The sequence below is a fragment of the Pyrus communis genome, chromosome 2 (assembly GCF_963583255.1).
Source record: "Pyrus communis chromosome 2, drPyrComm1.1, whole genome shotgun sequence".
Lineage (NCBI taxonomy): Eukaryota > Viridiplantae > Streptophyta > Magnoliopsida > Rosales > Rosaceae > Pyrus > Pyrus communis.
This window is the reverse complement of record NC_084804.1, coordinates 29,705,417-29,728,110: the sequence shown is the minus strand read 5'-3', so window position 1 is coordinate 29,728,110 and position 22,694 is coordinate 29,705,417. Positions and strand designations below refer to the sequence as shown.

Here is a 22,694-nt window from a genome sequence, read left to right as displayed (position 1 = left end):
CCCATTATTCATGCACCTTACTCGCTGCCCTCTGAGACGCAAACTTTGCCTACACCGCCATCTACTAGTTCTCTGCAACCACCTGTTGCTCCTCTCTCTGCAACAGCTGCTTCAGATTCTGGTACTGGACAGGGTGTTGTGCCTCCCTCTGGTCCTGGCATCACAGCTCCACCTGCATCTGGTAGCTTACTCCCGTCAGCTAGCGAGCCATCTCAAGCTATTGTTACTGCCCCAGTTCATATATTGGACCTCAAACTCGCTCCAAATCGGGTATCTTTAAACCCAAAGCTCGGTCTTACTTTGCATCGCGCCATCCCATTCCTCACGCCTTCATTGCTTTGGTTGGGGAAGATTCTGAACCTACATGTTACAGCCAAGCATCTAGGTCCCCTGAATGGAGACAGTCGATGTCAGATGAATTCAATGCTTTATTAAAACAACGTACATGGTCTTTGGTTCCTCCGGTTCCTCGTGCCAACATCGTCGGTTGTAAATGGGTGTTTAAGTTGAAACAGAATTCGGATGCCTCGATTGAACGTCATAAGGCGCGTCTTGTCACCAAGGGGTTTCACCAACAAGCCGGTGTTGATTATTCAGAAACTTTTAGTCCCGTGGTTAAACCTACGACGATTCGCATAGTTTTGAGTTTAGCAGTGCACTTTGGGTGGCCTCTTCATCAACTTGATGTGAAGAATGCTTTTCTTCATGGCTCTCTTATGGAGGAGGTTTAAATGCAGCAGCCGCCAGGTTTCGTTGATCCCACTCGCCTTAATTATGTGTGTAAATTGCACAAGGCACTCTATGGTCTTAAACAAGCACCACGTGCTTGGTTTCAACGCCTCAGTGCTTTCCTTGTCCATTCTGGCTTTGTTCAAAGTAGGGCAGATAGCTCCATGTTCACTTTTCATCAGGGTTCTACAATTTTGATTTTTCTTCTCTATGTTGATGACATAGTGTTGACGGGTAATGCTTCTTCTCTACTTCAAACCTTTATTGCAGTTTTGGGTAAGGAGTTTGAACTTAAAGACCTTGGGCGTTTACACTATTTCTTGGGTGTCGAAGTCTCCCATCTATCTTCTGGCCTCCGGTTGACACAAAACAAATATACTCTTGATATTTTGAAACGTAGTAATATGCTTGAGTGTAAACCATGCCCTACTCCAGTTGCTGCCAAGACTTCTTTATCTGCTACCTCAGGTTCACCTCTTCCAGATGCATCCCTTTATAGACAAATTGTGGGCTCACTTCAGTATCTCACGTTAACGCGTCCTGACATCTCCTTTGCGGTGCAAACTGTTGCTCAATTTATGGGACGTCCTACCACTGACCATATGGATGTTGTTAAACGTATCTTGCGATATCTTAAAGGGACTTTGGGCATGGGAATTACGTTCACACCCTCTGCTCAACCATTTCAGCTTGCTGCCTATTCGGATGCGGATTGGGCGGGGTGTCCAGACACCCGCCGTTCTACAACTGGTTTTTGTGTTTACTTGGGGAATAATTTAATTTCTTGGTGTGCCAAGAAGCAACGGACAGTGTCTCGCTCTAGTGCTGAAGCGGAGTATAGGGTTCTTGCCTTTGCTTGTGCCGATACCATTTGGATCCTCAGTTTACTACATGAACTACGGGTGCCTGTTCGTCTTCCTGTTTTGATGCATTGTGACAACTTAAGTGCAACGTACATGGCTGCTAACCCCGTGTTTCATGCTCGCACTAAGCATATTGCCCTTGACTATCATTTCGTTCGTGAACGAGTTGCTTCTGGTACTCATCGAGTTCAGTTTCTGCCTTCCACATTGCAGCTTGCAGATGTCTTTACGAAGGGGCTGTCTACGGCGCGTTTTCGATCTCTGTGTTCAAACTTTGTCTCCTCCCCGGAGTCAAGTTTGCGGGGGGATGTTGATAAGGTTGTTAGTAGTCATAAGCCGTCCTACCTACAAAGTACAAGCCGTCCTATAAGTCGTCCTACCTACAAAGTATAAGTCGTCCTATAAGCCGTCCTACCCACAAAGTATAAGCCGTCCTATAAGCCGTCCTACCTACAAAGTATAAGCCGTCCTACCTACACACTTGTATCCCTTAATTTAGGGTGATTTGATCTTGATACTTGAAGTCATGTATATAAATCCTTGTAACCTTGTAGAGAAAGATAATGAGAATCCAAAAGTTTACACTCTCCTTGGGCTCAGGAGAGGATCCAAATCCCAAATGAGCCTTCCTTGGAAGTGTTGGTCATCACAAGTACCTCACCATCATCTATAGATATCGCAGACAAGTCAAATATATATGTAACAAATAACAGTTCTCCATTAGAAATTTGGAATGAATAATATGTCTTTCATAACTAATTAAGGAGATCAAAACAACTCAAGCATGTGTGTGTATTAACTCTATAACGCATATGTTTTCCAATTTAAGTTATCTAGTTAAGAAGTGTACCACACAAGAAGCGCCAACGAGCGATGCAAAAAAAATAGCTCACCATGGAACCTCACAAATTGAGGGAAATCTCGAGAAAATGTAGGACTTACGAACCTTATAGTGCATGCTCATATCACAAGGCTATCTTTAGCACATCACTGCTTTTCATCATAAGCACGCCAACATGAATGAAATTACAATAGATTACTAATAATTTAAAAATTATACAAAGAAATAAATCAATAAATAATTAAAATAATGTGTCACTTATCTGTAAACTCTTTTACTGTATGAGTTCTGGGTGTTCCCTGAGATTCTCCATTTCTTAGTTAGTTTATTTCCTAGCAAAAAAAAGATTAATAATTTTTTTTTAAAATGACTGAATTTCTCATTGTTTTTTTTCTTTTACAAAAGCTATCGAATCATACATGTACGTGTTTTTTACGTACGATATATGCGTTGTAAGTTTAGTAATTATGATTCGGATCAAAGTAGGCTGTGGCAATTGCATATAATCAACTTCAAAAATCTGCTAACACATTACTTTAGGCACCAGATATGTGATTGAAATCAGTAATCAAACTGCATGACAGTGATTTATAAGTGAAAAAGAACTATTTTAACTATTTAATGTATTATTGTTTTCATAAATAACAATGAATCAATGATAAAGGAGCTAGAGTAAACATACTACTCTAGCTCACACAACCCATGCCTACGAGATCAAACAAGAAAGCATTTCTAGCAGCGGTAGGCAAAAGATCAATCCCACAAGTCAACTTCATATGCGTAGCCTCAATCAGCTATAGCATCCGCTAAAACGTTAGCCTCTCCATAAGAACATGCCTCCAAGAAATATGATGAAACATTGAGCAGTTTGTTTGATATCTTGAATAATATACCTAAAATCTTCATGAATGACGTACTTTTAAAGGATCATTGATCACTAGTTTGGGGTCCCCGTCAATGCAAACTTCTCTAAAACTTTTCCTTGTGTCTAAGGATAAATCATGCTGCAGCCGGTTGGCCTTCGGCTGAGCATCAAATTTTATTTTGAAATGGCAGATTGAGAGTAGTTAGGTTGGAAAAACTCATCACCGCACAAAGCAGAATGGCATGCATGCAAAAGATGAAAAAGGATGTGCAAACATCACTCCATAAAATTTCTTGTTACCTACTTTGCCATGTCAGACAGTCAGAGTCCTATTACTCTTTTACTTTACTTGATGACTCATAGATGGAGAGAAATGTTAGTGTCTAGGCCAAACTAGCACAACATTATCTCCCAGCTCCAAGTTCCTAAAAAACCTAAGGCCTATATTAGATGCAAATTAACAGGGGAGAGAGAGTGAGGTTGAAATGGTGTTGGACCAATTCAAAGCGAGTCCAACCGTTAATCCAAAGTTAGTGTTAGTCCAACCGTTAATTATTTTTCAACTTCTAAAAAAAGCCACCAAAACAGAAAGCTTCCAAAAGCCAAAATCTTTGTCCACAAACATTGCCTCTGTCTTGGGGACTCACAGCCTATCTGGGTTGTCACCTCCTTCCCTCCACTTATAATCCAAACAAAACACCAACCACCCTTTTGAAGGGATAAAAAAATAAAAAAAATAAAAAAATAAAAACCCAAAAAAATGTAAAAAAGTTATAAAAAAAAAAAAAAAAAAAAATTACCAATTACAATTAGTTTTAGACCCCTTTTTCAAGTACATTTGCCAACTCTTTTGTGCTCGAACCTCCTCCTCGCCCAGGAGGGATGGAGATAGAAAAAAAACCGACCAAACAAAACCCAAACCTTTTTCTATCCTCCTTGCCATCACCATTTTCGACACCGATGGCTCTCCTCCTGGTCCTTCTCTTCTCCCTCCTTGTCTCCCCTGCCTTAGTCCTTTCTGCCTCCTCACCACCCTTTACTCCCCAAGACAACTTCCTCATCGACTGTGGCGCCACCAACAAGGCCACCCTACCTGATGGGAGAACCTTCAAAACTGAATCAGAATCCACGCAGCAGTTGAAGGCAGACGATGACAACAAGGTCTCTGTTGACAAGGCAGATGTGCCTTCCCCCCTGTATTTGACTGCCAGGATTTTCAAGAGCGATGCCACTTACACTTTCCACATGGCAAGGCCAGGATGGCATTGGATTCGCCTTCATTTATACCCGCTGAGCAACTCGGTGTTCGATCTTCAGAAGGCTACGTTCAATGTCATGACAGAGAAGTATACTTTGCTGCATAGCTTCAATGTCAACGAGAACAAGAACAACAACACCAAAAACCAAATTTTTATGAAGGAGTACCTTCTAAACATAACGGAGCAGCAATTCTTTATCAAGTTCTCTCCCATGAAGAACTCTGCGGCGTTCATCAATGCGATTGAGGTGGTTTCAGCTCCTGATAATTTGATCACCGACACGGCCAACAACCTTCAGCCGGCGAGCCAGTTTCAGGGGCTATCCAAATTCGGTTATGAAACTATGTATAGGCTTAACATGGGAGGACCTCTTGTCACGTCCACGAATGACACATTAGGACGTACTTGGTTGCCTGATGATGCATACATTAAGTCAAAAAACATGGCCAAGGCTACATCTGTTGGGACTAGTACGATCAAATACCCTGATGGGCTAACCCCCCAAATTGCGCCACCAACTATTTATGCAACAGTGGTGCAAATGGCTGATGCTGTTGTGAGCAATCAAAATTTCAACATAACGTGGAATTTCCAGGCGGAAAACGCATTCGCATACCTAATTCGGTTACATTTCTGTGACATTGTAAGCAAGTCACTTGGTAACCTCTACTTCAATGTGTACATTAACGGGAACATGGCGATAAGCGATTTGGATTTGTCACACACTGTCAATGGTTTGGCAATTCCGTACTACAAGGACATCGTCGTAAATGCTTCCTTGGTATCCAACGGATTATCAGTCCAGATTGGTCCTTCAAGAATGGACAATGGTGCACCAAATGCCATTTTGAACGGTCTGGAGGTGATGAAACTAAGCAATTCCGTGGACAGTTTGGATGGAGAATTCGGGGTTGATGGAAAGAAAATGGAAACAGGCGGTGGCGGGCCTCACAGAGGTGCAGTGGCTGCAGTCGGGTTTGGTTTGATGTTTGGGGCCTTTGTGGGGCTCGGAGCAATGGTTTACAAATGGCGAAAGAGACCTCAAGATTGGCAAAAAAGAAACAGCTTCTCTTCTTGGTTACTTCCTGTCCACGCCGGAGATACTAGCTTCATGTCTAGCAAGACCTCAATGGGGTCTCACAAGAGCAACATGTACAACTCCACCTTAGGCCTTGGCCGCTACTTCACTTTCCAGGAGTTGCAAGAAGCCACCAATAACTTTGACTCAAGTAAGATCATTGGTGTTGGTGGATTTGGCAATGTGTATCTTGGCGTAATTGATGATGGCACTAGTGTAGCTGTTAAGCGAGGAAACCCCCAATCTGAACAAGGCATTACAGAGTTCCAAACAGAGATCCAGATGCTGTCCAAGCTAAGGCATAGGCATTTGGTGTCACTGATTGGCTACTGTGACGAAAACTCAGAGATGATCTTAGTTTATGAGTACATGTCCAATGGACCTTTCCGCGATCATCTCTATGGAAAGAACTTACCGCCACTATCATGGAAACAAAGACTAGAAATCTGTATTGGGTCAGCTCGCGGGCTTCACTACCTTCACACAGGGACATCACAAGGCATCATTCACCGTGATGTTAAGACAACCAACATTTTGCTTGATGATCAATTCACTGCCAAGGTGGCTGACTTCGGTCTTTCTAAGGACGCGCCTATGGGACAGAACCACGTCAGCACCGCCGTGAAGGGAAGCTTTGGGTACTTAGACCCCGAATACTTCAGGAGGCAGCAATTAACAGACAAGTCAGATGTGTACTCGTTCGGCGTTGTTTTACTTGAAGCACTGTGTGCAAGGCCTGCTATCAACCCAGCACTTCCAAGGGAGCAAGTGAACTTGGCTGACTGGGGAATGCAGTGGAAGAGGAAGGGCCTGCTTGAAAAGATCATTGATCCTCTCCTCGCTGAATCCATTAACCCAGAATCAATGAAGAAGTTTGCCGAGGCTGCAGAGAAATGTTTGGCAGAACATGGTGTGGACAGGCCTACAATGGGAGATGTGTTGTGGAACTTGGAGTATGCTCTGCAGCTTCAAGAGGCATTCACTCAAGGAAAGGCTGAGGATGAAAGTAGCAACGCTGTGCCGCTTTCCACCGAGGCTGCTGCCGTGGTTCCTCCTCCTACTGCCCCTACTTCTGCTAGCCGCCCGGCTACTATTCCGGAAGGCGACGAGGGTTCGGTTGATGCTCACCCCATTAATGACCAATCAGGAACTGAAGTGTTTGCTCAATTCTCCAATCTAAATGGTAGGTAAGTTCAGAAAATTTGGTTCACCAAATGAAAGATGATGATCTAGTACTATTTGTAGCCATGGTGGCCTAATAATTTGATCCTTCCTCTTGTTCTCTCTCTAATTGTTTTGGGGTATTGGGGTTTCAAGATCATAACAAAACTCTAAACTTTTATACAATATGATGATGTACTGGTTGAGGAAATTATATACATATTTTAGTGTAATATTTTGTAATTTAATCTATTTGTAGCATAGATGCAAATTAGACTTTGAAAGGCAAAGTAAAACTGTAGCCTGTAGGCTGCATAGCATTGATTTATATACCAAGAAATACAAGCCTCATGCTATTGCAAAGATGCAAGTAAGATCCAAACGTTAAAATGTAACAAATGATCAAAGAAATTCGAACAGCTCATAAGAATTTAAATAGGATAGTCTGACAAGTTGAATGGTCAAAAATTTTGACAAATAACCGGTTATGTCGTAAGTATGACAAGTTGAATAGCTAAGCACTCTCACAAATAACAATTCCCGCCGTATTCCAACACACGGTGCAAATGAACTTCTGTGTCCAACTTCGCCCTCCAGAAACAATCGCTTGTATAAAGAATAAGAAACCGTAGTGTAATACGCAATGTGTGAATTAGAGAAAGGAAAGCTTGGGAAAAATAATGGTTATGTATATATACAGGAAGCCTTTAACGAAACGGGGATTAGTTATGGTGCTCACATCACATTGAATTTTAACAATCTAAACCGTGTATTTTTCAAATTGCACCTTATAGATCATCCTTGCAAAATGTTAGCCAAATCGGAAATATTTAAAGCATCTAATTGAGTTGAAAGAAATTGACGAATACTTTGATCTCTAAAAAACATTGAAATTTCATCGTGATAATTAAATAGGCAAATAGGTTCGAATTGAATTAAATTTTCACAAGAATAATCTATGAATCGAGATTAACAAAATAAATTATTCGAATTATTGAAGTTCAATATGAAATAGATTCCACAACTAATCTCCATTTTTGAAGCGGGCAAGATGCTCGTTGCCACCTCTTTGGTTTCTCAAGACTGGGTTTTGACTAAACTACCCCATTTTTGAAGCGGGCAAGATGCTCGTTGCCACCTCTTTGGTTTCTCAAGACTGGGTTTTGACTAAACTACCCCTTATTTATGTTGACGACATTTGCACCCTCCAATTGTCATCAGATACAAAGTACAAGTAACTGAGTTCAAACAGAAGCAATGAAATCTTTGACCTGGTTAACCAGCTGGTTAGACTCAGGTAATTCAGGAAACACATAAAACGCGTGGACCATGTTTGGATACTCGATTAGCTTCGCCTCCTTCCCCGATTTCTTCAGCCACTGGTAGTACCTCCTCTGCCAGTCTTGTAGCGGATCCAATCCCCCTGTGAATACAAGCGTATTCGGATACTCCAGACCCGCAATGTCCACCGCGTTCGGCCCACTCGGGTTCGCCGCCTCGTGGTCCCGGTCCGACCCGTCTGGCAAAAACACTTTCCACAGCCAGTCCGTTCGGGCCACCGATACCAGAGGAGCTCCGTGGAGCCGGATCTCAGACTCGACCCGCTCTTCTCCCCCAAAAAATGGCTGTATCGATATCAACCCGACAGGTTTCACGACCCGGAATCGATCCTTCTCGCGGGCGGCGCGAACAGCCACGTGGTGGGCCAGGTTGGCTCCGGCGCTGTCCCCGGCGAAGAAGACTCTAGATCTGTCTGCGTTTTTGGGGAGGACGTCGTCGTTTTGGTCAAGGAAAGTAAGGACGTCGAACCCGTCGTCGTATTGGGAGGGGTACCGGTGTTCGGGGCAGAGGCGGTAATCGACAGATACGACGACGGCGGGAATTTTCCGAGCAAACTTGCGGCAAACGACGTCGTACGCGAATGAGGCGGGGCTGAGGAAGGTGAATCCGCCGCCGTGGAAGAATACGACGACGGGAAGATGGGATGGAGTCGGCGACGTCGTTTGGGGGACGAAGAGGCGGAACCGGAGTTTGCGAGCGGGGTCCACAGTGACGTCGGATGAGGTGACGCCTCTGACGGGAGCGGCAGGAGTGGCTGAGGACTTGAAGTCGAGTATGTTCATGAGACGGCGATTGACAGTGCCGTCCGCGCGGCGTGCGGCGTCGGTTACTTTTGAGAGAAGGGACAACGACACCCGCGTCCTCCAGGGGAGAGAAGTCCATGACTTTGCGGTCTTTTGAGTATTGGATTCCAACGACGTCGTCATGGATGCGAAAGTGGAGAGAAAGTTTGATAGTGCGGGCGGCTTTTACAGTGAAAATATAGGAAGGCCGGAGGGAGAGTGAGTAATTGCGGTTCACCGAACAGGCCAACCAACAGCTAACTTTTATAGCTGGTGGGCCCACTTATTTTTTTACTTTAGTTGGGTTGTAATATGTCCACACCGTAATGGTGAGTATGACCCGAATCAATGGTGGTGGGGTTGGAGAAATTTTTCACCCTAAACACGAGTGATACTATACAAAGTAGTTAGAAGTTTTATTTTTTAAGTTGTTAATTTTTTAAGTATAAATATTTTATTATTTATATAATAACACTTAATATATTACCGCGTGATCCGAACATACTGAAATTCTTCTTGAGAAGGGCTACCCACACTTTGTCTCTACTGCCCTAAATAATATAAATTATAAGGCAGATTTATTGAGAAACGTAGTAGGTGTCTGCATTTAAAAATGTGGGATGGGGTCCATCTCTTTTCGCATGTCGTTTACGTTATCATGAAAAGGGTAGAGTAGTGGAGGGATTGGGACCATTGCAAGATTTGTATTTAATTAACCACTATACAAGATTGGCAATTTGGTCAAACTAAATATGCTGGAATATTTATACGTGAATAGACTATTTAAAGAGAAAAGCAAGATATGGAAATGATTCGATGGTTACAAACAGAGGGTCTCCCTAAAAGTTATAATAATTGTAGTCGTTGAATCAAATTTCAACGGCTCGAATTCATTGATTAGTGGACTCAATTTTGATGGATCTGAAGGGGATCCGGTTCCTGATTCCATCACGCAATAAAAGTTAAAAATTAAAAAGTTATTGCACCAATGGAGAAATAATTTTAGAGCGCTCAGTGATAGGCTTTGCATTAGACCTGGCAATTTTTTACACGATCTGTTAACACGACACGAAAATAATGAACTTTGGGTTAACACGATAACTAATCGGGTCGTTATCGGGTCACACCATAAGAATCTGTTAATAATGGGTCCTTAAAAAGTTTACACAAAGGTGACGCTCAGGTAATCCTTTTGACACAATAAGAAAAAGTTATGTGATGACTTTAATTTTTTAAACTACTAGAAAAACTTACTATAAAATACAATAGTCATGTGTATATGTATATATTGTATATTAAATATGTATTATTGTATTATTATTCTATATAAATCTAAAAATTTAAGTTATTGTTGTGACATATGTTCTAATACATATTGTGATTGTGTAAATCTTAAGTAGAACTTCTACATTTGGGATCTAGAAGTTCTTTCCTAATAGACTTTTTATTACTTGGAGAACAAGTTTCTCTCCTCTTTATTACTATAAAAAAAAGGCACAAGGACTGGGGAATTAACACACAATTCCTGAAGCCAATTCTCCACCCTCTTTCTCTCTATGACACACCCCTCGGTTAAATATAAGCCACAACACGTTATCAGCACGCTCCTTTGCTGCGCTAAGGAATCTGACGTGGTTATTCTTCAATCAGGGGAGTATTACATTTCAATTATTCTTAATTGATTAAAATTTTTGTTTTTCTTGAATTCATATACTTTTATTGATTCAATTTATTTTTCTTATGTTGAATGTGATACGAGGTTTGAAGATGGAAAGCCGAAATTGAAGAAATAATTTTCTACATCAAACCACTTCATCAATATAATTACACAATCAAGTTCTTCCAAAACAACGGTTTTTATCTCGACATTTCTGCAGCCCTGATAGCATGAACATTCACCATAATGCATGACCAAACTTTACGTTTTTCGAATTTTAGATTATACATAAATTGTCTATGCATTATATCCATAATTGTGGAATTATGTGAATTGATATTGCATGAAATTATATATAGATCGGTATTAAATTATATATGCATATAATTGAATCTGAAAAAAATATAAAAAAATTACGGTTTTCAACCCAAATGAGCCACGACTTTAAGCCACTTAACCCTGAGCAGCCAAGCCACCAGCCTGCCAGGCCAATAGCCTGAGCCGCTGAAGCCGAGCCAACCCGGGAGCCAAGGCACGGAGCCATAATGGCTCATGCTCCCAAAACCCACCTCAACACCTTCCATGGCGTCACCACCACCAAAACCAACTCAACCATGGCCTGCAGTCATGCCCAACCATCGTGGCTGCCTCCCCGACGACCTAAAGTCGTCCCCATCTTGGTTTTTGGCCGAGATTCACATAAATCTTGCCGAATTTTGAAAATTTGATTTTCAAATTCAAAGGTGCCCTAGGGTTCGTAGACGTCAAGTTCTTCAACACTCTCTCGCTGGCCTAGTTTCTCCGATGAACCCCAATTCGAAAAGTCGTCTCTGTCCTCAAACACAGCCGCCAGCAGCAGCGGCGCTGGGTTTTCTTCCCCAACAGCCATACCCAGCATACGCTAGGGTGTTCTTGAATTGACCCAAATCCCTTATGGGCTTTGCTTGTTACGGCTCGCAGCAAAACAAATTTTTATTTTTGTTTTTGGGCCTGCTGGCAGCAGCCCACTGTCTTTCCCTGCTCAGCCCACATGACATAAGCCCGTAGGGCCATGGTGTCTCAGTGTACCGTGAAGCACACGATGGTGCATTCGTGCCTGCGAAACAGATGATCGCTACCCCCGTTTGGTTGCTAGACCTTACCCAATTTTGGGCCTACTTCCTGACTCTCGGCCCATGACCGTTCCAACCCATTTTTTTTGGGCTTGGATCCCATTCCTTTTCACAGTTTTTAAAAGACTATTAGGGCTTTGGTCCAATGCCTTGGGCCACCAATTATATTGCCTTTTTTTAGGCCTTATGGGTTTTAATTTTTTCGCCCAACTTTTAATTTTTGCCCAAAGTCCAAATAATTAAATTATAATTCTAGACCTGAAGATCTATTTGCACATTTTCTTGTTCCATATTTTTTTTATATGTTATGTTTGTTTACAGATATTATGAACTTGAAGTTCATAATTCTAAACCCGTAGTTTCGAAAAAGTGTCATATAAACCTAAAGTTTCTTAACGCACAACACTCATGTTGAAACCCGAAGTTCTCCATGCTTAAATCCATTTAAATCAACCCATGTCTTAGAACCTGCATGTTCTAACTTCGCTGTTTATGGAAATTTTATTTCCTAAAACACCAATCACATTCTTGTTTCCACCATTCAGTTTATTATCGAACCTTAACAAGTTCAATTTCACTGATTTGGAAGTTTCGAACAAGAAACTACTTTATGTGGATACAAGACGTGACACCCTACTTGACTACGACTAGTTGCGAAATCATTGTAACCAGTGATGGTGTGGAAAAGTTGAATAAGGCTCTGCCATGATCTTTATTCGAAGACTTATGCCTGAAGCATATCAAATGGAAGTACCTCACTACCAAGGACACCATGGCCCTTTGACTCGCTATGGACCGTTTCAAATCATGCAAAGATGAATTCTTGCCCGAAGCAAAACATGATTGAAACCTTTACGTCCATGAATAGGTACAATTCTGAAGTTTATATCCAATCAAATTTTGACTAGAAGAAAATCTTTCTCGTCCTTCTATAAATTGCTCTTAAAGTAGCAGTATAAAGAACGGAAGTTTACCAAATTCTCGGATTTGATTACCACCACACCTGTGAGAGAAAGGTATCATAACAATTCGGATGGGAGGTACCGGACGATATAAACCCAGTTTCGGCTATAGTGTACCGAATGGTGGTGCCCTGCTTCAGCAGAGATGCACCAACTTGCATGCTCTGTTTCGGCAGAGGTGCGTCGAACGGTATTGCTCTGCTTTGGCAGAGGCTACGAAATAGACCCCTCTAATTTCGACTGGAGCTTACCGAACCTAAGTCTGGGTCTGTCTCTTTCTTTCATACAATCTAATTTCGAGTTTGTTTTACAACTTATGGTAGAATATGGGTCTGCCAAGAGGTTGTATCATGCTCGAAGCATGATCATTGGCACCTAAGACCTAAAAACTTCAAGAATGCAGGATAGTACTCTCGAACCTCAACCCTGCAGAATCTAACTGCATTTTGATGGAATAGATCATTGGTTATGCACTTTTCTGTGCTTTTACCAATGTTGTTGAAGAGTACCATTCCCATGGTCAATTGGTGAGATTGATTTTGCTCCACCTAACACATTTGGCGAGCGAAATTTGACATGGAAGGCCTTACTAGCTGAACCCCCTTGTATATTTGGTTTACTTTGTGAATAATTTATTTTGTTCTTGGATTTAAGAATGGTGTTTGGATGTCACTATTATTCTCGCATAAGAATTAATTAACGAAAATAATAGTGACATCCAAGAATGGTGCTTGGATTTAAGACTGCTAACTACAATTAACTAATGCTTAGGTATGTTTTGTGGGGAAGTTAGCAGTCTAGTTTTATGCTAACTTCATACCTAAGCATCCCCTGATAACCTTTCAGGCTTATCCAACCTGATTTGTGGGATATGGCACTACCCTATATTGTCTAATGGTACTAATTTTACTATAAAGGGAAGCTTTATACTCACTCGTTCTGGAAGAACGCCTTTTGATCTTTAAGAATATTCGATAGCATTATTACCATATTGAAACCAATGTAAAAAAATGGAGTAAAATTCCTTGTCTTATAACCATATTGCACTTCCTACGAATATAGCCAAAAGCATATTCTAGAGAAGATGGAACGTTTAACGAGTGGATTACACCCATTCAGGCCCATGGCTGGCCAAAAGCCTGAGATTTCAAAGGAATTTTCACTATGGATGTACATTTGGGATATCTAGGATGATCCGTGATGCGCTGTTTTGGGCATCCTCTTACCAGAAGAAAAAACATCATACCTGGAAGCGTATCATGCCTAAGCACCCTCTATCTTTTCTACAAAGGATTTAAGGGGACATTTATGGATTGATTCAACCACCCTACAGACCATTTAGATACTTTATAGTATTGGTTGATGCTTCTACACGTTGGTCACATATGTAGCTGTTGTCCACAAGCTACATTCTCCATACTGGTGGCTCAGATTAACAAGCTCAAGACTCATCACCCTAATTATCTGATCAAATTTATTTGATTGGATAAGTTGAAGAATTTACATCAAAAACTTTCAATGGATATTGCATGTCGGTTGGGTTTTGAAGTTAGACATCAAGTACCCCATATTCATACCCAAAACGACCTAGCATAAGCATTCATTAAAGGCCTTTAAATGATTGCGCGATCGTTGGTCATAGGTACCAAGTTCTCAATCTCTGCTTGGGGTCATGCAATATTGCAAGCAGCCATGTTGGTTCGCTTGAGGCCTGTCACGACCCAACCTTATAAACCACGTGTCAATTGGTTACTAGATATGAACCCGACATATTGCATCTACGCGTCTTTGGTTGTGCGGTCTATGTGCCATTTTGTGCCGCCCTTACGTACAAAATATAAATAAATAAAAAGGGGTCTTTAGGGAATGATGGAAATCTATGTCGGTTATGATTCTCCTTTTAATATTCGTTACTTAGAACCGTTTTTGGCAAGCAATCTCTTTACCACTCGTTTTGCAGATTGTCACTTTTATGAGGCAGTCTTCCCGTCATTAGAAGGAGATAAGAACGTCAACGTTCTTAAAGAATGACGCGAATTATCATGGACGTCCCCATTATATGTCATCTTGACCCCAATCTAGATCATCAGAGTATAGCCAGACAATTCCCCTTATCTAGGAAAAGTGACGAGATCACATAAACTAGCTGCAAATGTGTCTGCAAAGATAAATGTACCAAATGTATGAAGAACCTTCGTCCTCTTCCCTTCTATACACACTCCACTCCTTAAATCCACACCCATTGGAAAAGACTGGATCTGGGTTGCATGGAAATGGGGGATGAAGATGGCTTTTTTTTTTTTTTTGCAAGTTTTGCTCGGGTTTTTTTTTGCCGGGGGGGGGGGGGGGGGAGAGAAGATGGGAGGTGGGTGCGCGGAGGAGGTGGAGGATGGGTGCAAGAAGGGACGATGGATGGGAAGATGATGAAAAGGGATGGGGTTTCGGGGGGTGGGTGATGGGATCATCTGGGTTTAGTTTAGTTTTTTTTTTTTTTTAATTTATAATTTTAATTTTTTAATATTTAGGTAATATTTTTTTAGTTTTTAATAACTTTTTAATAAAAAGTGGGCTCGTCTCATGCCACGTTATCATTTAACAAAGGAATGGACAGATAATTAACAGAAGGTATGACATTGCAACAAAATTCGAAGATAAGGTATGACATTGAAACTTTTTATAGACGAGGCATGGAACTGTTAATGAGTCAATAGTTAAGATAGTTTTTTTGTAATTTACCCTTAAAAATTTCATCAAAAAGTGAGTGGGGGATAAGATAATGGGTGGGAATAACAACACTCTAAAGTAATTGTTAACGTTTTTTTCCATAAAAGTGTTTTTAAAGTCAATTCTTTAGTAAAAATACAAGTCAATCTTGGAAAAACACTTTTTAAGTACATTTTGAAAGAAGTACTAGTTATGTACTTTGTAAAACCCTCCTTAAAATTATTTTGTAATTTTACATTTCCCCTAAAAGTTTATGTAATTTTGCGTTTTGGTCCCCTTATCTTATACCCAATCACTTTTAGGATTCTCTCAATTTTTCCTCCTCTTATTGACTGGCATGCGGCAGTCTCTCAACTCCCTCTATCTTCTTCTCTCTTTCCCTTCCCCCGAGTTAACCATTTCAGCTCTCTTTCTCTCTATCTCTCTCAGCTTAGTACTTTCTCTCTATCACACTCTCTCCCCGATCGAACCCGCACACCAGACACCCCCACACCCAAGGAGGTCCACCAAAGATGACGCCACCACACACACCATCGTGGAACCCCGGCGAACCCCATGGTGTTCGAGCGAAAACCCGGCCACCATTCGACTTTTTCAAGGTATAAATTCTCTTCCTCTCTGTCGTACCTTCCTTTTTGTAGTTAGATTGGAGGTTAGTGGGTTAGTGGGTTAGTTTGCCATTAACCGGAGCATGGGAGGCTCCGGCTTCCTTCCCCGGCAAGGAACAAAACCAGGCCTTTGGGCCTAAACCAAAAACCCAACCTTAGGGCAGCCCAAACCCAAACCCTTGTTAGATTAGGCCTTTGGGCCGTATAAGACCAGGGCCTTAGGCCCATTAACCCCTTAAAGCCCAAACCCAGCAACCCTTTTTATTTTTATTTATTTATTTTAAAAACCCAAAGGCACTTGGTATGAGCTTTCAAGCCCAAGCCTTTTGACCCAGAAATCTTGGACCCTAAGCCTTTGAGCCAATCTACTTAGGCCTTTGGTCTGATAGCCTCAAGCCTAAAACCCTTTGACCCGGCCCGTGACCTGACCCGTTGACTTTGACTTTGACCGGTCAACGGTCAACATTGACTTTTGTTGATTTTTTTCGGGTTTCGTCCGGGACCCCTCATAGGCTAATTTTGATGTCTTAGACCCGTTTTTTACGTCCGTTTCCCAAATTCAATCATTTGAGTGTAGTTTTGTTAATTGTACCCTTTATGTGCTTAGGTGCAATTATTAGCAGTGTTTCCGTCCCACCTATTTCATATGGCTCTTCGACGACATAATATATGTTTGTAGACCCCTTCTAAAATTCATGTTTTAATAGTAGAAATGCATACTTGAAAAGCATGATTTAATGATTAAATTTTATGAAACGTTTTATGAGATATTATGCTTGCTGAGAATATTTTGAAATATCATATTTTATCGAACTGATGTTCTTTGTAATATATATGATGGATGACTATATACTATTTATGAACATGCTTTTACACACTTCTTTGTAGTATATATGATGGATGACTATATGCTATGAAGTTGTTTTAAAATATATGTACCTATGTTTGGAAAGACTATATTCAATGTTTTTGTGTGTAACTAGTGGTCACTGTTTTGCCTACGGGCGATGATACTTATATTGGCTTTGGCTGGGCGTAGGTTGGTGCCTGTTTGGAAAATGATACTTATATTGGTTTTGGTCGAGCATAGGTTGGTGCCTGTTTGGCAAATGAAGTGTTCTAAAGGAGGTGTTCTAAATGAAGAGTTCTCTATGCCTTCAGACCATACTGATACCACTAGTTAGCACACTATATACAAGATATGTTTCATGAAAGGTTTTATGGCATGCTAGGGTTTCAAAAAAAGCCTATTACACATTATACTATTGATTTTCCATAAAACTTTGGGGGTTAGTATGTTATTGAATAACTGTTTCCGTATTATATATATATATATATATATATATATATATATATATATATATCAACTTGGTCCACTCATATTTGTTTTGTGCCCCCTTAGGACATAAGGACGAGGATTACGAGGCTTTTCCCTATCAGTGATATCGTGCCATCATCTCTGCTTTGACATCATTGTAATATCACCTTCCGTTGTACTCTGAATTAGAATATGCTCCGAACATGTCATGCACTATCACTATTTTCATGCAGAAATGAATAGTCACATCTTATTATTTTGCTACCATTTGTATGCATGTTTCCCATGTTCTCAACATTTGCATTCATAAATGGCTTGCGTCGCTTTTGGGTGTCGGCTAGCACGTGGCCATCCCAATGTCCCTCGAACATCGGGATCGAGGCGTGTCATATTTCTTGCAGAAAGTATTTCAAATACTTTTGGAATCCAAAAATGTTTTCATCAAAAGCGTTTTCAGTCATTTTAAAAGTACTTTCAAATGAGAATTGATGTTCATTGAAGGGTTAAAAATTAGAAAGAGATATTTTATTGTCACCAATTTATCACGTGACAAATGTTTATAGGACGAATGACACCACTAAAATGTATTTTAGTTGTAAGAGAACATCAATCGATATTAGAGGCCAGCCGTACATAACCTGAGAAAATAACCACACATTAAATGATCCCATATCACACGAAAATCCGTAGATACTCCAACTTGGAGTTACATAAATCTGTCAAAAGTCTTTCCAAAAAAAAATAATAATAATCTGTCAAAGTTGAGTGAATGAGCCTCAAATCGTTCAACGTCCCTGATCAGCAACAACTTGGAAAGCTTATATTATGACACAAATCTTTCAAGGTCGAGTGAATGAGTCCCAAAACGTCCCAAGGCTAAAGGTCGCAGTTAGAAAGGGAGAAAATTCAAACAAAGAAGGCCCCCAAAACGTACCATTAACGAAAGCCTAAGACAGCCTAAACGGAAACTTCGATTACAAGCAAAGGCTACGAGCGCTGGGCACCTTCCTTAAAATCAAGTGAAGCCCAAGCAAGAATCGATCGAGTACAAAACCCGTCGGCCTCCTAAGGCCCCGATGCAACCTGAGCAACCCTCACCGTCCCTCCCTTGTATACAATTTGTTCGGAACCATGACATTGCGATCACTTACGACTCTCGCGAGTCTCTAAGAAGGTGTGCATCCAAGCATCTGATCAAAAGGATCAAAATATAAGCCAAGTACACTCACTAGAATGTTGGCTAATAACGTCAAATGTCAACCATGGCTCTGTTTGGTGAGCTGGTTGGGATATGTTGTGACCAATTAAAATAGACTTGAGTTCAATCTTTCGTTTGTTATGTCAAAATGTGAGAAGATAGGATTGGACATGATGGGTTACGAATCCATAATAGAGTGAGTTAAGTAACATATACTTGTACATGGATTACAAATCATGTCTTAAATGTCTCTGCCAATTGCCAATCTAATTCTATCCTTAATGCTTGATCTTATCCGTCCCACCAAACAGGCCCTCAATCGTCAGAAATTGACTACTCGCAAGATTGTGCACGAACACTTCAATACTTATGCCGCATGGAAGAGAAGTGAAAGGAAAGAACCTCTGGACCTGTAAAGGCATTAATGTACATTTTTCTTTCGATATACTTACTTCTCCTAATTAGAAGCCTTTGCACTATCTACCTTTGAAGTGAGGATCTAACGTAGCCATCAGAAAATGTAGGCTAGCACCACACTAGCTAGTACCACTTTCAGGTCAACCAAACATTGACCTTAATTGATTCGTTGAATTTCGAGCATTAACAATCTTGCACTTCCATGTTTTCATTGAAAAAAAATGAGTATTAAGCTTAAAGAACTGGTTAAATAGTTCTTCCACATTTTATACCGTCAACTTAAGGGCCTGTTTGTGATTCTAGTTTTTAGTATTCATTATGCTAGAGATAGTAGAAAGTATATATATATATGTAAATGTGATCTTTAAAGTATTAGTTTGATTTTATCCGTGGCTAAATTTATAAAATTCATAGCAAATGAGGTAACCATTCAAAACGGATCGGATGACAATAAACAGAGGCAGCGTTGGAGGCGTGCAAAAGGTGCACCGGCACTTGGTCCAAATTGCTGAGGGGTCCCCAAGATTTCATCCTCCTATATATGTAAGCTACAGATATGTATATTACATCTGTAAGAAAGTTAGAGAGTATATATGAATAGTATTCTCCTTCTTCCAACAAAAGACTAGGAAAAGAGAAAAAATAAGGGTACGTAGGATGGGCAAGGCCAACGAACAAGAGGGAAAGTAGATAAGGATGTGGTGAGGTCGGCGTCAATTAACCTAAACCAGACACGGTGTGAGCAGTTTTGAGAGGCTCCAAAACAACCCACTTTTATCGAACCCACAACATAAGTTTGCAACCCTAATCCCCATGACGTGTGAGCTCCTATATATCCCCACTGCCATTTATACATACCTGACCTTTATATACACATCCCATTATTAATTGTTTCTCCACATATATATACACTTAAAACACATTGCGGTACGTACGAAAAAACCTCATAATATTCTGAACTTCTTCTTCAACCTCATTTCTCTCTTCTTGTACTGAGAACCATGGAAGGCGAAAATATGAGAGCATTCGACATGGGCGCACTAAGAACAGGTCTCCCACAAAAGTAAGAACACAAATCAGTTTTTTCTTTCTAGATTTTCCATTTTGATTTTGCATTTTCAATGTTTCGGTTTCTCAAGGGAACATTTTTATCGATTATATATGATGTGGTACGTGTGTGCACAGATCAATTATGTATTAGTGTCGAATGCAATGCACCAAATGTACACAAACTTGGTTAATTGAATGCAATATGCACATGTGTGTTTCTCAGCAGGAGAGGGTTGTCAAGGTACTACTCAGGGAAATCAAGATCATTTACGTGCATGGCCGATGTAAGAAGCGTAGAAGATCTGAAGAAACCGGAAAATCCCGATGCAAAAAAGAGGAAGAAACATTCGGAGAAGAAGAACTTTCCTGTTCCAGCCTACCCTCCTTATCCATGTCGAAGAGTTTCTAGCACCACCCAATGTACTGCACCCTGCGTTGGTGTGTGAATAATATAAATCAACTGAAGACGAACATGGAAAAGCGCTTAACATTCTTTTCTGCAATAATTTGCTGCTTTCCAAAATCTTAAGAGGTGCCTTTTTCGAATCCCGTTCTAAGGATTCGTGTGGTTTTTGGAGGATCTAGCTACTGGAGAACCAGAAACGAAGAGCTAGCTTTCCCTTTCTCCCACACTTTGTGTAAATAATCTAAGTACAACTTTAAACATATACATGTATTAGATCCTATATTTCTTACTCAATTTCGGTTTTTGTTTTCGATACAGAAAACAGACTTGTGTAATTGTATCTGTACTAAAATATGGCTTCGTGTAATATCTTTGTGATGAAATCGAACAGTTTCAAAATTTTAAAATGAAAACTAATGAAAAGACATCAAAACTTTAAATATTAACCAAAAGCATTTTAAAAACTTTATTTAATGATAAACACAGCAAAGGTCTAAAATGTTGTAAACAAATGGGCTTTGAGTGGCATGCCAAAAAATTCACATATGAATTTCTCTTTTTCCGCTTAAACACATGAACAAAGGAGAATTCTAGCTACCTTCTCTTCTTGCTTTCCTCTTTATCATACAACATGCCGGTTCTACTATGATCTTATGGTTCATTCATTCATTTATTACGTGTATGTGTTTATTAATAAAATATAAACTTGTCGTGTCTAACCATGTTATAACGGGTACATCAGTAGCATCACCTGACCAAGTTAGTTCCTTAAAATCCTCAAGTAGAAGATGTTGCTGCTTTAACAATGAGTTGTATAATCCCCTCAAATTGCTGGTATTATTAGGTTTCACTTTCATATGCAACTGTGCTAAGGAGGAGGCTGTAACACACAAACCTCGTATGCAACAAGAGTGAACGCTCTAAACCACTTTGAGCAACAAACCCTTGCCACTTGCGCATATAACTATCGCAAATAAAGGCTCGTTTTGAAGTAATTGTAAGAGGTATTAGAAGAATATCATTTCATTTCTCAAGTGAAATAAGATTACACTTTGAGTATATATAGACAAGTCATTTACACACTTGTAATGACAGCTCACCTATTCTAACCAAAGCTTAACAGGCTTAGTAACAAACTCTACGTATTAACCTTTATAGATACATTTACAATATTAGCCTTAATAGCTCCCCTCAAACTGATATGAGGTACTCGAAAAGGTTTGTCAGGAAGAAGGAGAAATATGTGCTTGGATAATGCTTTGGTGCAAATATCTGCAATTTGGTCTTGTGTGCAAACAAAGTGAACTGAAACTTCTTTAGCTAAAACCTTTTCTCTAATATAATCGTAATAAATTTCCACATGCTTAGTCCAAGCATGAAAGAGAGGGTTTTTAGTCAGAGAGATAGCAGAACGATTATCACACCATAACTGCGGAACACATGAAAATTTGAAACCAATATCAACTAAGAGTTTGCAGATCCAAGTTATTTCTGCAGCAGTATTGGCTAATGATTGGTATTCTGCTTCAGTGGATGATTGAGCCACTATTGGTTGCTTCTTAGCACTCCAACTAATGATGGACTTGCCAAAGAAAATACAAAATCCTCATGTAGATCTTCGATCAAGAGAGAAACCCAATCAGCATCTAAGTATGCATGTATGGATAGAGATGTAGGTGACTTGCAAAACCGTAAACCAATGTCAATTGAACCCTTGAGATAGTGCATGATTCTTTTGACTGCTTGAAAGTGAGACAACGTGGGACTGTGCATGAACTGACACACAAGGTTCACTGTAAAGGATAGATTAGGTCTGGTCCATGTTAAATATTGCAAGGCTCCTACCAGTGATCTGTATTCTACAGGATTGTAAAGAAGTGGAAAGTCATGGTCCAATTTTGATGTACTGAGAAGAGTTGTACATAGTTTTGCACCATCCATGTTAGCCTTTTTGAGTTAGTCCAAGATATACTTGGTCTGAGATATGAAGATGCCTGAGGAAGATCTTTAAGCTTCAGTGCCCAAGAAATAGTGTAAGGGACCAAGAACCTTGATGGGAAATAACTCACTGAGTTGTTGAATAACATGTTGACAAGGCGCAATAGATGGAATAGTTACTAGAATGTCATCCACATACATAAGGATGAACACCATGGCAGAACCCTTTTTGACAAATAGTGAGTGACAGATTAATGAAGCCAAGAGAAATAACAGAATTGTGCAGCTTTTCATACCAAACTCTAGGAACTTGTTTCAATCCATATAAGAATTTATTTAACTTGCAAACATGGCTTGGTTTGGTAAGAATGCATTACTTACATCA

The 22,694-nt window shown here is 40.3% G+C and overlaps 3 protein-coding genes across 3 annotated transcripts; 2 read left to right on the top strand and 1 right to left on the bottom strand.

Moving 5' to 3' along the window:
- Positions 1-731: 731 nt before the first annotated feature.
- Positions 732-1,985, top strand: LOC137725027 (uncharacterized mitochondrial protein AtMg00810-like). Its single transcript, XM_068463638.1, has one exon. The coding sequence runs from the start codon at positions 732-734 to the stop codon at positions 1,983-1,985; it is 1,254 nt and encodes a 417-aa protein (XP_068319739.1).
- Positions 1,986-4,050: 2,065 nt separating this feature from the next.
- Positions 4,051-7,073, top strand: LOC137726486 (probable receptor-like protein kinase At2g21480). Its single transcript, XM_068465422.1, has one exon. It carries the CDS (start codon positions 4,181-4,183, stop codon positions 6,824-6,826), a length of 2,646 nt encoding a protein of 881 aa, XP_068321523.1. The 5' UTR covers positions 4,051-4,180; the 3' UTR covers positions 6,827-7,073.
- Positions 7,074-7,914: 841 nt separating this feature from the next.
- LOC137726348 (probable carboxylesterase 18) lies at positions 7,915-9,299 on the bottom strand. Its single transcript, XM_068465265.1, has one exon. It carries the CDS (start codon positions 9,061-9,063, stop codon positions 8,041-8,043), a length of 1,023 nt encoding a protein of 340 aa, XP_068321366.1. The 5' UTR covers positions 9,064-9,299; the 3' UTR covers positions 7,915-8,040.
- Between the last annotated feature and the right edge of the window lie 13,395 nt (positions 9,300-22,694).

Excerpts from the sequence above, each read along its gene's own strand:
- LOC137726486 (XM_068465422.1), top strand. The coding sequence starts at position 4,181 with ATGGAGATAGAAAAAAAACCGACCAAACAAAACCCAAACCTTTTTCTA.
- LOC137726348 (XM_068465265.1), bottom strand. The coding sequence starts at position 9,063 with ATGACGACGTCGTTGGAATCCAATACTCAAAAGACCGCAAAGTCATGG.
- LOC137725027 (XM_068463638.1), top strand. The coding sequence starts at position 732 with ATGCAGCAGCCGCCAGGTTTCGTTGATCCCACTCGCCTTAATTATGTG.